This window comes from Gambusia affinis, linkage group LG04 (assembly GCF_019740435.1).
Source record: "Gambusia affinis linkage group LG04, SWU_Gaff_1.0, whole genome shotgun sequence".
NCBI classification, from domain to species: domain Eukaryota; kingdom Metazoa; phylum Chordata; class Actinopteri; order Cyprinodontiformes; family Poeciliidae; genus Gambusia; species Gambusia affinis.
In genome coordinates this window covers 5860728-5875767 of record NC_057871.1, presented here as the reverse complement: position 1 = coordinate 5875767, position 15040 = coordinate 5860728, and the positions used below count along the sequence as shown (strand labels likewise).

The window sequence follows — 15040 nt, the reverse complement described above, 5'->3', positions numbered from 1 at the left end:
GCTACTCTTAGTTGAGTACAATTTTTGGCTATTTGCCCACCTCAGTGCTAACTAACTCCATTGATTGCTTGGTTCTGGTTCTTTCATTTCCATTCCATAACACTTAATCAGCAGATCAAATCCTGAGGCTGAAAGGGAGAAATCATGGAGAATGACAATAATAAAAAACTGAGATTCAGAATTATGTGGAAGTCTCTAGTATAATATGAGGGCAATTACTCTTAATTTACTTAATTTCTGGCATTGACCAAGAAAGAAATAACAAAACAATCTATAAAACTTCAAATGTGTCAATAGTGAATTAGATACAGAACTAAAAAACTTCAGGGTAGAGCTTCATTTCAGATATTATGAAAGAACAACAATGAGAAACTAACTAACTAACAGAATGAATTGGCTGACTAATTAAAGCAGTTTGAGTAAGTAAAAGAATAAAACAATTAACTTGTTCAAAATCCATACAAAAAGGTTTCGACCAGGTTCCCTCACAAAATGTTGTCATGCTTAGTGAAGTCTGCAGGAGAGGTTAGTGTGGGTGTAAACAGGAAGCCAGTTCAATCATTTACTGTTTATGTTTCTTTAAGTGTATTTTGTCATGCAAAATTATTAAAGACATTTGTATTTCCTGAATAATATTCTATCAGGAAATACTTAAAACTGCAGCTTTACTTCAGATGCTTGCATCTGATTGGTCAACCTCCTTAGCAACTAAACTGCTGGCCAATCACGTTGCCTCCCACAGTGTTAGCCCCTCCCATTGCTGGCAGATGCATAAAACAAATGATGTGCTGCCACCCCTGAGAACGAAATAACAAAATAAACATTCAAATTATTCTACATGCTGTAATTAATACAAATTTGTATTTTCTCATTGAAATATTTCATTCTGCATTTGATAAATTGCATCAAAATAATCAGTTATATGTCAAATTATTTACTGATGTATTCAGTTGTGAAACTAAACACTAAATCCCCAAAAATAAATAAGTTAAAGAATGAATGGATGAGGAGTAGATTAACTTCTTTTTAAACCCTAAATGAGTTTTCAGTGTAATTAATATAACTGCATGGAGAAATACAGGAATCGTTATGCAGCTCTTTAATAGTTGACAACAAAAATAAATAAACGGTATGAAACATATCACCATCTCTAACACTATGTAACTATTTACCTAATTTCCAAATAGTCCACTTGTGTGTAATTGAATCTCATTACAAACTGTTTCATGAAGGCTTCATCGGTTTATGGAGAACAAAGAGCATAATGAAGACACAGCAGACAGAAGCTTGTGTTAAGTTTAAACTAAGATTAAGTTATAACAATATCACAGCTTTGAATGCATCCTCTAAACATGGAAAGAGGAGAAAATTGATTTGAAAAGTAGCCAAGAGGACCATGGTAACTCGGGAAGAGTTGTAGAGACAAACAACTCAGGTGGGAGAATCTGCAAATAATTATTGGTTGTGAACTTTGGAAAAAACATTGCTGAAGGAAAGTCAGAAGAAATCTCCTTTGTGGTTTGTAAAAAACACAAGGTGAGACTTAAATTAAACTTTTGAAACTACAATTAGATGCTATTTGTGGTGAAAAACAAACATTTTGCCTAACCATTATCACTGGGAAATATACAGGGGGAGCAACAATGGAGCATCTGGGTATGAATGTCCTATTCAAAGCCTAGATTTCAACAGATTTCTATTCAATCTCTCTTCATCCAACCTGACTTAACCCGAGTCATTTTCTAAAGAACTTAGTCACTAGATGTAAGACTTTTACACCAAAATATGGTTCTACAAATAAATGTCTCATTTTGAGTTTGGATTAAAAAAATGTTTTCTAATTTACACATATGCACTACTACAAATTAATTTATCACATGGAAACTTCATAATAATGCAAAAACGGTTTAAGATTCTAATATGACAAAATGGAAAAATCAATTGCCAATCCCATTTAAAAATTAGGAGAAACAACTTAAAATACAATTAATGTTTTATTTAAAGCAAAATTTTATTTTAAGACCCCAAATGTCTGCAGTGAAATCCAATAAAATGATTTATTCACACAGAATCAAATGCTAACTTTGGGATCTGACCTCGGAATCCAACAGAGTCCATGTTTGGTTGACTGAGCAATTAACACTAACTTACCTTAATCCTCCAATTCCTGTTTAAATGCTGTTTCTTTTGAATTTGTTGTCACAATGTAAGACAACAACCTCCTACTAGCTGAGAGCTGCCGGCCAAAATCTATAAAGCAGCAAGTTGGATAATTGTTCTGTTGACATTTAGTAAAAACGATGACGTCTGAAAGTGAAGAAAAAAAAAAAACATGGCTGTGCATGTGTCTCTTACTGAGCCATCATGACACAATAAAGAGCCATTAAAATAACCCTGCTGTTCAAATAGTGTAAATTTAAATGACTTCTTAATAAGAATAGGCACCAGACACGTCTTAAAATCCTGTTAACGAAAGACTTTCCACACACACAGGAGAGCTGTGGACAGAGTGAGCAAAGTGGTTTGATACCATAATAAATACGCACAATGAACAATAACAGAGCCTTGAGGTGGAAACCTAAAGAATATTTCTGATAACAAAATGAGACTAAACTTAAAAGGTCAATGTTTTAATTAGGTCTTTGTTGTCAACAAAGGTTCCTTCAGCAAACCTGAAGCTCACCCATCAAAGCTGAGTTAATATTCTTACAGTATGTACAGATTCAACATGTGTCACGTTTATAGTCTTCCCCAGTAACGCCGGCGCTGTGTGTGGACATCTATCGGTAGAGGTAATCAGCTTGTATGTTGGCAGCGATCTCAGCCTCCCATTTATCTCCATTGTTTAGCAGTTTCTCTTTGTTGTAGAGCAGCTCTTCGTGGGATTCAGTGGAAAACTCAAAGTTAGGACCCTGCAGAAGGAGAATACTTGGGTCAGAAGGAAAAGAAGGATTTTTATTCCACTTGGCTTGACAATAACACATTTTGTTGAAAGAATTTGGACTATTTTCAAACAAAATACCAGTGAACTGCTCATTTATTTTGAATTGAGTCAAATTAAAAGTGAAAAACAAACGTAAACTGTTCCTAAAATAAGATTATATCTGAAAATATTTATTTATTTATTTTTTTTCAGATAAAAACATTTTTATCTGAAAATAGCATATTTTTATTTTCAGTTCCTAAAACAGATCAACTATGGTAACCAATGAAGGTCAAACTTGGTCAATCGCAAAAGAAAAACATATATGTGTTTTAAATGACTGACATCTTCCTTAAAATACAAAGCAAAGTTTTATTTACCAGGCCTTCCTGCAGCATTTTTCTTGGTCCGTTATTTGTTAGGGCTGCAACTAATGGTTATTTTAGTGATCGATACTTCTGACTATTGATTAATCGGATAAAACAATTGACACATTCTTCAGATTTTAAGCAGAAAATTTTTAGAATTATCAGAAAACACCAGCCTGGTGAAAATCAGATTTAATCAAAAAACCTGAGTTGAGCATCAAGACCTGCAGAGTGAATGTAGACTTATTGATAAAGTTCCTAAAATAAATTGACTTTTCAATATTATTTTGATTTATTGAACAGATCTACATGTTCAATGTGAAACAAATGTGAGCAGAAAAAATTGACATCTTTAAACACATTTGGAGGTGCTATTGATTTGTTTTGGTGTATTTATTTACGCAACATTTTGCTTCATATTTCCCTGCCACTTATGAGGTAAATATATGTTTTGCATTGATTTTTCATTCAGCAAACAAAGAGCTGAGGTGAGTTGCTGGTTTGCAGACATATACACACCTCCACGATGGCGTCCACAGGACACGCCTCCTGGCAGAAGCCGCAGTAGATGCACTTGGTCATGTCGATGTCGTAGCGAGTCGTCCTCCTGCTGCCGTCGACTCGAGTCTCTGCTTCAATGGTGATGGCCTGGAAACAGAACCAAGAACACCGACTCAGATACTCAGGGTTTTCACTCGCCGTAAATATTGAAATCCAAATATTGTCGGAATTTGCAGAAAGATGTTAGTAACAGCTGATGGTCATACGAAATGGCTTTATTATAGAGGCCTAGATGGTGGATAGTTCAGTTTGTTTTATATTACTGACATGTTTTCTTTTTGATCAGAATCATCCTTCATTTTTGCAAATCTGTTGAAGCGTTCTATGTTAGCATAAAAAATTACTTTCAAGGTGTTATTTTTACCAGAACAGAGGAAGGGAAGAACTACTTTTTGATATTCTCTCTTAACTAGCCTGTACTTAGAGGCAATTTACTCCAACCAGTATCTGAGACAGACAGTGAAAACAAACTGAAACTATAATTTACCGGATTTATACACTTTTGTCAAAAGAAAATTCAAGCACTTTTCAGGCATTTTTCAGGGAAGTTTTTAAACTTTTCCATCACCACACCGGCGATAAAAACAATGAAAATTTGCTATTATACGATATAATTTATTACTGTTACATAAATGTTTTGTGTTAGTATTGTACATTCTACAGCAGACACTAGGTAAACAAAAAGCAACAACAGAAAAACAATAATTTAACAAAAAATACCCCAATTTCAAAAACAGAAATCAATAAGCCATTAGGAATAATAAATATTGAAAACACTGAAATAATCCAAACAAATTGTACTTATTTAAATAACTTTACTGCTCCAATTACATGCTAAATAACCTAGAAAAAAACTAAATAATGTTCTTGCTACGTTTTCTGGTATTTTGCAAATACAAATAATTTTGGTAATTTTAACCAACCTAAAACAAGAAAAGTTTATTCCGATTTAACTTTGTACAGTGAGAAACAAATGTGCGCCTCTTATTATGTATTATGAAAACATCTGGTTTCACCTGTAATGCTTTCCAATTTTAGGCTTTTGATCAAACATTTGATTGCACTTTATTGCAAAACTGTTCAATAAAGATTTGAAAAGCAAGCACTTTGTAAACCTTGAAAACGCCTAGTTGAAATTCAACCCAGGGTGACTGAATTAAGTTTGTGCTACGTTTGTGTGTCTTGTGCGCTCACCTGGGCGGGGCAAATGGCTTCACAAAGTTTGCAGGCAATGCAGCGCTCCTCTCCTGAGGGATACCTGTTAAAATTTATCACAGAAAAAAGAGTAAAAGTGCTGCCACTATTTTGGAGCACATAAGGTTACATACATCAATCAAAACAAATCCCATAAGCACTATAAAATGTAGAGGGTATTTCTTTTGGAGATGTGAATTGGGAGAAAATCATCTTGCAGCTGCATGGGACACAAGTTCTGTGTTTATCTGATCTCAGTGACAGAAAACTTTTAAATTCGTCCTGATAAATCCTAAACCACGCATAGGCTAAACTGATTAAAAAGACTAAGCATCTCTGCTGCATCTCTGTTTTTTAAATATTTTCTCTAATATTTGAAGAAAAGTTAAATATATAAAAGGTATTTTGTGAGGTTCAAGGATTTCCTACAGAAATCATTGACATGTAGTTCGTCTCAACCTGCGCAGAGCGTGTTCTCCTCTGAAGCGCGGCGACAGCGGTCCCTTTTCAAACGGGTAGTTAATGGTGGCAGGTTCTCTGAACAGGTAGCTCATCGTCATGCCCAGACCTGAAACCAAATCATTCACATCTGAGTACAAAACTTGTTTTCAAAAAGGAAAAACTACATTCCTTTCACAGAGAAAAGAAAAACTTGCACATATTAATCTATATTTAATAAAATGGCAAATATTGGCCTAACTTGTTGGCCTAAAGATGTATCAATCAATGAGGAGTTAACATTATATTACTTATGGGAGAAGACAAAATCAGCAATTTAAATGAATCTGTGTAGATATAAAATGCATCAGTAGCTGCGTTTCCATTAACGCAGCTAATGTCAGATTATGCAATCTGACATTTTGCAGATAAATTCTCTTAATGGAAACACACCAATTTAAAAAAACTTGTTTTTAGCTGAAACGTTTTGGCGCTAGCATGAGGTGTTTTTTTGTTTTGTCATATTGGGATTTGTTTATTTTGCAAAACTGCAATAGAAACACCTTTTTTTGCATCACGAGTCACATGATCAACAACCTGGTGTTACCACTGGCGTAAACCACAAAGAAGATGGCAGGAAGGAGTTGGAGGATGATGGCGCAGCAAGTTTTTAAATGACTTAATGAGTAAACAAACTTATTCACATGTGATTTTGATTGTGTTTATTATTTAATGGAAACACAAAAATTGCTAAATTGTTTTTTTTTTTGACGTTAGCGGAATATTGACAAAGTTTTGTGCACATTTGTAATGGAAACGCAGCTACTGATGACCTCTCATTTTTCTACAACTCCCTTAATCCACATCATGACCTCTGACCTCTGAAGAGCTCTGTCCACAGCAGCGTCTGTGCAGCTCGGTCTGTGATGGACTTCAAGTCTGTCGGCAGCTCCTGGGCATTCACGTACTCTGCAGACAATAAGATGCTCATTTATCTGTGACACATCAGGATTTAGAGGAGTAGATCAAATAAACAGATGACATCACTTTGAGTCCTAAGTGAAGTGTGTGAGTGTGTGTGTGTGTACCAGGTTTTTATATCCTTATGGGAGCCTATTTCTGTCTACAATATGGGGTTATGAGGACCGTTGCTCCTTTTCTTGGTTTCCATGAGGAAAATTGTTGTTTTTGGGTTAGTGGTTAGGTCTGTGATGGTTAGGTTTAGGATTAGGATTATGGTAAGGGTTAGGATTAGGATTATGGTAAGGGTTAGGCTGTATAAATTAATGGAAGTTAATGTGAAGTCCCCACAAGTGATGAAAACACGATTGTGTTTGTCTGATAAAATGATATGAAAATGTGTTTAATGGTGCAGTCAGTATTGTACTGGTACTTACTGAATCCATTCCTCTGGACTGAAACACTGAAGGACCTTACTTGGGCAGCTGCCAAAGTGCCTATGAATGAATGAATAAATGAATAAATAAATATCAACTTCATAACAAAATTAAAGATGTAAAGTTTTCCTCAGAGGTACTTGATAGCTGATTGGACATCAGTGTCCACTAAATAACATAGAGACAAATATATTTAAAACAGTTCTTACACTGTTTTAAATAAATAAATACTTCTTAAATACACACAATTAAACAGCCACCACTTTATTTATGTAGTTATTTGTAAATATGGCACACATGCACAACATGATACTGTACAATCACACAATCTAGCAGCTTTTTACAATGAAATTAATCAGTATTCGCTAGCTCTTTTAGGTTAAATGCATCCATTTTTAACAAAAACGGTTTCAAATGAAGACTTTAAATCAGCGTTTTACAAAGTTAGGATGCTAAGAGGTGCTTAAATGAAAATAAAAATTACTTATATGTTCAACCGATGATACAAAATGAACAATTTACTTACAGAGAAAAATCTACATACCCCTTTATTATTCAAAAATATATATTACACAATAACAACACAAAAAAGGCTTGATGGGGACACGTCTGTCTTAATTACATTAAGAAAAAACAACACATTTATTCAATCAGACCAGACATGGCACCACAAATCTTCATTATCTGAAAATGTTAAACCAGGGAAGTTGAGAAAATACAGGAAAACTGTGAAACTAAATTGGGATTTTTCTTTTTTACATTTACCTTAAATAGTTGTTTCTGTATTTGATATTTCCTTTTTAACTGAAACTGATAAATCTTGCTGTAAAACCAGCATGTATTATATTAAAAAAAATATATACTTTCGACTTTTATAGTTGCTTATTCTTTCCCACTGTTTAAGAGTAACTCAGTGAAGCACTTTGGGCTACAATCCTGTCTTAAAGTTAAATAAAGCTTTTTTTTTATGTAATAGCTACTTAACTTAAGCTAGAAAGCACCAATAATTATTTTGTTAAAGGAGAATCTTTACAAAGAGCCTGAAGAAAGCACAATCAAACCAACATCCCATGGAAAATAAGATTCAAATCAGTTTAGGGAAAACTCTTACCTGTCCTTGAGACGGAGTAAAGATAACGAAAGGTTGCAGCCATCAGGACTTTAAAGCTGAAAGCAGAAGCAAAAGAATGAATACAATAAAGCACCATTAGAATACCTTAGAGCAAAATTGATGTATTCTATTACACAGAATAACGGCACTATGACTTTATCACAGATGACGTTTTGACATTTTTATTTATCTCCATATACCCCAAAGAACAGCCAGGCAATAAGAAGTCGGTCACTGCTAGACAATAAAAAACTAACTTTAGGAAAAAACCCGACTGATTAAAACCAGTCTGAGTTCAAGTTCAGTGAGTGCTGGAAAAACAGAGAACAGGCAGAGCAGGGACTCTACTGAGGGAGCTTTGTTTCAGACTGCTGGGTGAGATTATTTTGGACCTGGTGCTTCCTGTGGTGGATCTGGTGACTGCTCGTCATTTAAAGCTACCATCATTTAAAGCTACCGTCATTTAAAGCTACCATCAAGCAAGTGTTTACAGTGGATAAAACTGCAGCTGTAACCAAACTGCGCGGCAGACTAGTTGGTAATGGTACGTGCCAGAAGCACTATCAAAAAATAAAATAAAAAAAGACAACACAGGAATTCTTGATTAACAGTCCAATGATGAGAGTTGGGCTAGAAAAAAAACTATTTTTAAGATTTTAAAAAAGACACGGGTCTAATTAAAACATCAGAAGACTTTCATTGTCGTGGAGGATACACAACATGTTATAAAACATGCATTCAGCAGCAGCATACCTGGAATTACTTTTATCATCAATGTATCATGATTTAATGTGTGGAATATTGTAAAATAGCATATTTGAAAAAAAATGTATCTGCTATTACTGCCTTTTCTGAGAAAGTGCTTTATCACCAAGATGCTAATGTGGGATGTTGAAACAAATATTAATACAATATCATGTTTTCAGCTCTATGGCACTTCCATAGAGAACAGATGCAAAAACGTTTTTGCTTTTTTTTATAATCTAAATGTATTTGATACTCTTTCAATTCAGTAAATAACCTTCAAAAACGATTCTAAATATGATTGTACTTTTAAGGGAAATGTGAACTGGGTTAAGATTTGACTGTAAATACCAGGTTCAAATCTTTTTGCATATAAATGGAAATATCAACACAGTTCAACCTAATAATTAAATGTTTCAGTAAATTCTAAGCCTTTTGGGTTCTAACCTGTGCGGCTGTTGTTCTAAATGAGATAAAATAAGAAGAAATATTATATTTCACAGCAATGAACCATCCTGATATTCACATGTTACAGATTACATCATTATTTAAAGAGCGATATTGCAAAACATTAAGTACTATAATTTGCACAAGCAGACAGACATCACAAGTAGAAAACACATTTTTACTATCTAATACGAAGTAATAATGCAAAGCTCGGGGAAATAATATTATACATACACTGAGTTTAAAATTCTGTCTATTTTCCACAATGCAGCATGAATGTTGTTAGTAACATACAGATCTACAATATTCTACACGTTTAACAGAGCTACTGTGGAGACTAATGCTCTCATTGAGCCCCACGGTGACTCAATTCTGCACAGCACCGGACTAAATATTCACAAAGCTGAGTTTTATCCATTTCAATTACCCAATTTTCTGTGAATGAACAGAGAAATGTCCGCGTCGGTGCAACTACCGCTGTCAAGGACGTCTGAATAAAGGTCGCTTCAAATAGATGAGGAATAAAAGTATCCTCTCCGCGTCAACCAACAACTAACATCAAGGTTTAACACCGCTAAGAATGACCGCAAAGAAAATGTTATATCTTATCATCCTTAAGCATTTCTAACTTACCAAAAAGTGACAACCAGCTACAAAAGGAGAGACGGCGAACACCGGAAGTTACACAAGATAACCCGTTCCTCTGCAGCTGTGACTCACTTTGATATGAATACCGCCACCTGCTGGAGGGCTGTATGAAAAACACAAATGTCAGTATACGTATGAAAAGCTGTTACTATATTTTCACAAAGATATAATTGTATGCACATATTATTTTTGGCTTTCGTGGAAATAACACGAATGCAAACATAAGACTGGAAATTAAGCAAATTGTTAGCTATATTTGGAAATGTTCATATCCACAAATGTAAATTTTTTTATCATTGTCACCCTTTTTTAGCTTACACAACGCTAGTAATGGATGTTCACAGAAACGCACAGGCACAGGAAGAGTACACAAGCCTTGTTTCATAAGTGCAACGGAGCGTGTGAAGTTTAATTGAATAGGTTTCTGATGACTCCTTCATCTGGGCTCTGTGAACAGAATCACTTGTTATCGGTGCTGAAGCTCGACGGCTCGCCAGACCAGTAAGCATCATTATTAATTCACAGAATAGTTAATCTTTTAAATGATCATTTTCCAAATTGTACTCTGTTCCTTTGCATTGTTGTGTTGCATCTTTTACTCATGATATCTCTCAGTGTAATTTAATATGTTGGTGGGAAGCAGAACTGATCTGCGTTCTGTATTTCCTCTGTTCCAGTGAGTGAAGGCTTGAATGGGACTCTATTCCCTGAAAAGGTTTGGTCTGAGGGGGAGAGGTGGCTGCTGGTGGTTGTGTTGGGTGTAGAAATGATCCTGGGAGTTGTTGGAAACAGCGTCGTTCTGATCATCAAGGTCATGGTAAGGTCGTCAGAATATTGTCTTCTTTTCAGTCTATGCATGGTTTATGGAGTCCTGATTTTACTAAAGACCTCAATTATTCTTAGTGAGGCAGTAACTAGTTACATTTACGCAATTACATTTATTGAGTAATTCTTTTGAAAGAAAAAAAAAACACTTTTAGGAGTGTTTTTACTATGCTGTACTTTTTACTTTTATTTGAGTAATTTTATTATGAAGTATTTCTACTCTTACTTGAGTAAATTTTCTGGATTTTCTACCCACTAAATGAAAAACAAACATGTTTTAACCAAAGATTCACCAGACACAGAGACACACCTGCAATTCTTTAAACGTTTATAAGATTTTATTGAAAGAAACTGATTTGGAAACATTTTTATTTTGCCTGATTTTGTTATTTGAAATGAATATTTTTTGTTCTTAAAATACAAATATTTCCATTTAGCTTTTCTGAAGCTAAGTTGGATCACAGGTTTCTTTTTTCAGTGTATGTTATTCCATTCTATTTTACCGCTTGTAAAGGACTGTGTTTCACATTTTATTCCAAAATATGAAGTGATGTATGTCTATTTGCTCCCTTTATTTTGTTGTTTTCAGTGCAGAAGTCAGTTCTGCTGCCATTACTGGCTTCCATTCATCAGTCTCACCATGTCGGATCTAGGTACCACTTTCATAATTCCCAGTGAAACCATGTTTATGTCGCTTCACTTTACTGATATGTTAACCTTCTTCCAATGTGCACTTCCATTCTGTTTGACTGTATTATTAGGAAGGTACTTTTTAACATTAAATTATGATTTATAATCAGGATGTTCACTTCTGATCATGTCTGGATCCATGATGGCTGCCCTGACAGAAGGACAGACGTCTCCATGGTGTGAAGTCGTCAGCTTGCTGAAGTTCACCTTCATCACCTCATCCATAGGCAGCATAGGTACTCTGAGGAACTTAACTTTTAAAACATTAATTTATTAAACCAATTAAATTAAAACTCTATGTACTGTTAATCAGTGGTTTATCTGATTGTTTAAATGATTTAGAGACAATTAAATAGAAAAAAAATCTAATTTTGGAACTACAGTATAGTGGAGTCTTAGCTAAACCTAGAAACAAACTTGATTATTCCTCATGTTTTATAAATTTGTATTCATTCACTGTTTTTATTAGGTGCACTTATTTAAATGCTTGTTGACACAAATAACAAATAAAACTTTCAAAAATGGTGAGTTGATGTCAAGGAGGAGAAAAGATAAACTGACTTCCAGAAAAAGTAAAAAAATTAAAAAAATCCTGCTTTAAATGCCATTGCTGATATTTTTACTCTGCCTGCTTTCCACTGAAAAAACATTTTCTTCTTTAAAAGATGCTCACATGAAGCTAAAGGTTTCTGATTTCCCTCTGAATCCAGTGGAAGTAGCGAGCCAGTGTTTGCTTTTTTATGTAGTTTTTTCTATTTTAATAAAAGTTCAAAGTGTTAAATCTGCTGTGGGTATTTACCCAGGGCATTTCTTCTTTTTACCACAACTTCATGCAGGAAATTTTAATATATGACCTGCAACTAAAGGGATTTTATATAATTGAATTTTAATTAATTTTACAGCTATTCTCAGTGTGCAGCGTCTGATTGGCGCGTCGTCCACAGGAAGGGCTGTGCTTGGTTTTATAGCAGCGGCCTGTTTGACTTCCTGGGTAACGGGGTTGGTGTTTGGGAGCATCCCTGTCATCTATGACTGGGTCAGGTTTGTACAATAGTTGGCTCAGAAATGTAAGTTATTGTTCATTCATAAATATCAGAAATATTTTTCTGCACTTTCAGGTATGATTCTGCAGAGATGTTGTGTGCCGTTTTCTGGGAGAGCAGCTACTCGGACATGATGACCTACATCCTCTGTGTTTTCTTCATCTCCATCTTCCTTCCTTACCTCCTCATGTTTATCTGCTCTGTAAGGATCGTTGTCAGCTGTCGCTCCAGCAACAGATACATCAGGTGAACAACGCGACACAACATCAGCAGGAAGGTTTACAGTTAATGGGTTTATCTTACATTACATCAGCAGGAGAGAAGTGCATTCACACAGCGACAACTACATGTTGAGTGACGCCAAATGAAGCAATTCTAAAATGATCTGAACAAAGTTTTAAAGAAAAATAGTGACAGACAAGAATCACCAATAAAAACAGACTAAAACAGAAAAACAATCTGACCTGTAACGCCTCCTGTTGACAGTTTTTCATACTTCTCTATCATTATCCGCGGTCATGTACACATGTTTAATTTTCTTAATTTTTAAACTTATTAGAATTGTAGATGATATACAGACACAAAATGGTACGGGGTTAGAGTTAGTGAAGATGAAGAGAACTGTGAAGTAAAAGATAAATGATGAATGATTTTCAACTTATTTAAAAAGAATGGAAAGTGTGGTGTATAATTGTATACATATTTACTTTGATTTTCCAAAGTAAAGCGCTGTGCAACCAGCTGTCCTCAAAAATCTGACAGATATTAATTAGGCTATTTGTGTGCATGTTAATCTGAGGTTTAATCTGTTAACTGACTGAAGAATCCTAAAATCACTAAATTTTCACTGTAAGCAGTTTAATGAAAGGCTGTATGGTGATAAAACCTTCTTTTTATTGTGTTTCTTGTTCGTCTCAGCGATGAAGATGCAGATTTGTCTGAGGTGATCCCTCTGTTGGTGGCTGCTTACATCATCTGCTACACTCCCTTTTTTATGTCTGAGGTAAACACAAGCTGCTGTATCTACTAATACAGAGTGTGGAAAAAAGAAAGAAACCAAACCGCTGTCTTCACTGTAGGAGGATATCCATGAAGCTGTAGTGTTACTCCTAACATGTTTGTGTTTATGTTTTGCTCCGTCCACCATTCAGCTGATCCTGTTGGGTAGAAAGGACCTGGCTCCGGCCCCTGATTGGTTGAGGACGCTGTCGTCAGTGATGTCATACCTGGACTGCTGTCTGAATCCTCTCATCTACTTTTTCCATCAGAGTTTTCGTGAGGCTGGTCTGGGCCTGTTGTGGATCAGAAAACCCAGGAAACCAGTGTTAGAGCCGGTCCTCACTTCCATCACTAGAACTGACCTCAGCCTGTGAGACAGATCCTTTATACACGTTGAACAAAACCATATTTTATTAAAATGTACATGTACATCAAACAAAAAATATCTTAGTTGTTGGAAGTGTACTTATTTCCTTTCCTTTTATTAAAAGGAATATTCAAAATTCATATATTGTACGATTTTGTACTTCCATTTGGGTTTCTACTGCTTCTAAAAAATAACTGAGGCGATTAAAAAATAACACCCAGCTGTTTTTTTTGGCAATATTTAGTGTTTTTTGGTGTCTGAAAAATGAGCCATGTCAAAAACATCCAGGATGTAACATCAGGCATTGCCCCTTACCAAGCAGCTCCAGCAAAGTCCAGCCTGTTACCTAGCAACCGAAAATGAGCTGAAGCATGTCTGGTCAGCTGGTCTTACTGCTGTCTGTACAATGGCTGCTAGAAAGAAAAAGTGTTTTGTTTTTGACTTACCATTCAGAAACCTCTTGATGTATTCTTGGTTGTGCAGGAGGCTCTACTTTTGCTTTTTAAAGATGCCTAGTTGTATAATTGTGCATCTGTCTGCAGTCATTTCCACCTGCGAGTGTAAAATCGTCCAAAAATATGGTCAGCAGCAGCTTGTTCAAATTTAAAGTGACTAGAGGCCCTAAAGCAGCTCATTCTGAAGAGATATTAAAACAGACAGAACAGAACAGACCAAAATCCGATTATCTAGGAAGGATTTAGTGCTAAAAATGTAATGAATATGTTTTGTATGTCCCACTGACCTATCCTAACATGTTCAAGGAAGGTCTATTTTTTTAAAGAGCACATTCATGACATTAAAGTGATTTCAGCTCAAGTAAACAACCATCCAATGCTCTTGTACGTCATAAAGTTTTTGATTCCCTTTGGTTTATTCAAAATGTACAGTCGTGTCCTGCCACATGATGAAACACAAGTAAAATCCGTTTCACATCTGTCTTTATTTAAGGCAGTGGGTGCAACTGTGCCACATACGAATGTTATATATTTAAATCTGCTCTCAAAGCATATTCCAGGGTTAGAATGGCCTAGTTAAAGGTCAGGGCCAAATTCAAATAAAAATCCGTGACAAGATTTGAAAGTGGAAAGGGAAATATTTTTCTCTCTAGCCGACTTTCTACAACTAGTTGTTATTGTGTCTTGTCTTTATGCTGCAACTGCAAAGTAATTTCCCTGCTGGGATGAATAAAGTACTTCTATTCTATTCTATTCTATTCTATTCTATTCTATTCTATTCTATTCTATTCTATTCTATTCTATTTAACCTCATTGTGGTTGTTTACTTC

The 15040-nt window shown here is 35.1% G+C and overlaps 2 protein-coding genes across 3 annotated transcripts; one reads left to right on the top strand and one right to left on the bottom strand.

Annotated features, from left to right (window-relative positions):
- Nucleotides 1–2614: 2614 nt before the first annotated feature.
- On the bottom strand, nucleotides 2615–9925 carry LOC122829157 (NADH dehydrogenase [ubiquinone] iron-sulfur protein 8, mitochondrial-like). 2 transcript variants are annotated; one of them, XM_044113493.1, is made up of 8 exons: nucleotides 9817–9925; nucleotides 7993–8048; nucleotides 6882–6941; nucleotides 6364–6453; nucleotides 5506–5614; nucleotides 5047–5110; nucleotides 3811–3939; nucleotides 2615–2912 (listed from the first exon to the last, which is right to left on the bottom strand). In XM_044113493.1, the coding sequence occupies exons 2-8, from the start codon at nucleotides 8033–8035 to the stop codon at nucleotides 2781–2783; spliced, it is 627 nt and encodes a 208-aa protein (XP_043969428.1). In that variant the 5' UTR covers nucleotides 8036–8048; nucleotides 9817–9925; the 3' UTR covers nucleotides 2615–2780. The 2 variants fall into 2 exon arrangements, with proteins under 2 accessions (XP_043969428.1, XP_043969429.1); XM_044113494.1 differs by lacking the exon at nucleotides 9817–9925 and adding an exon at nucleotides 9611–9786.
- On the top strand, nucleotides 9460–13762 carry si:dkey-9i23.8 (C5a anaphylatoxin chemotactic receptor 1). Its single transcript, XM_044113703.1, has 8 exons — nucleotides 9460–9544; nucleotides 10509–10648; nucleotides 11246–11309; nucleotides 11457–11582; nucleotides 12249–12387; nucleotides 12465–12635; nucleotides 13308–13392; nucleotides 13541–13762. The coding sequence occupies exons 1-8, from the start codon at nucleotides 9460–9462 to the stop codon at nucleotides 13760–13762; spliced, it is 1032 nt and encodes a 343-aa protein (XP_043969638.1).
- Nucleotides 13763–15040: the final 1278 nt, after the last annotated feature.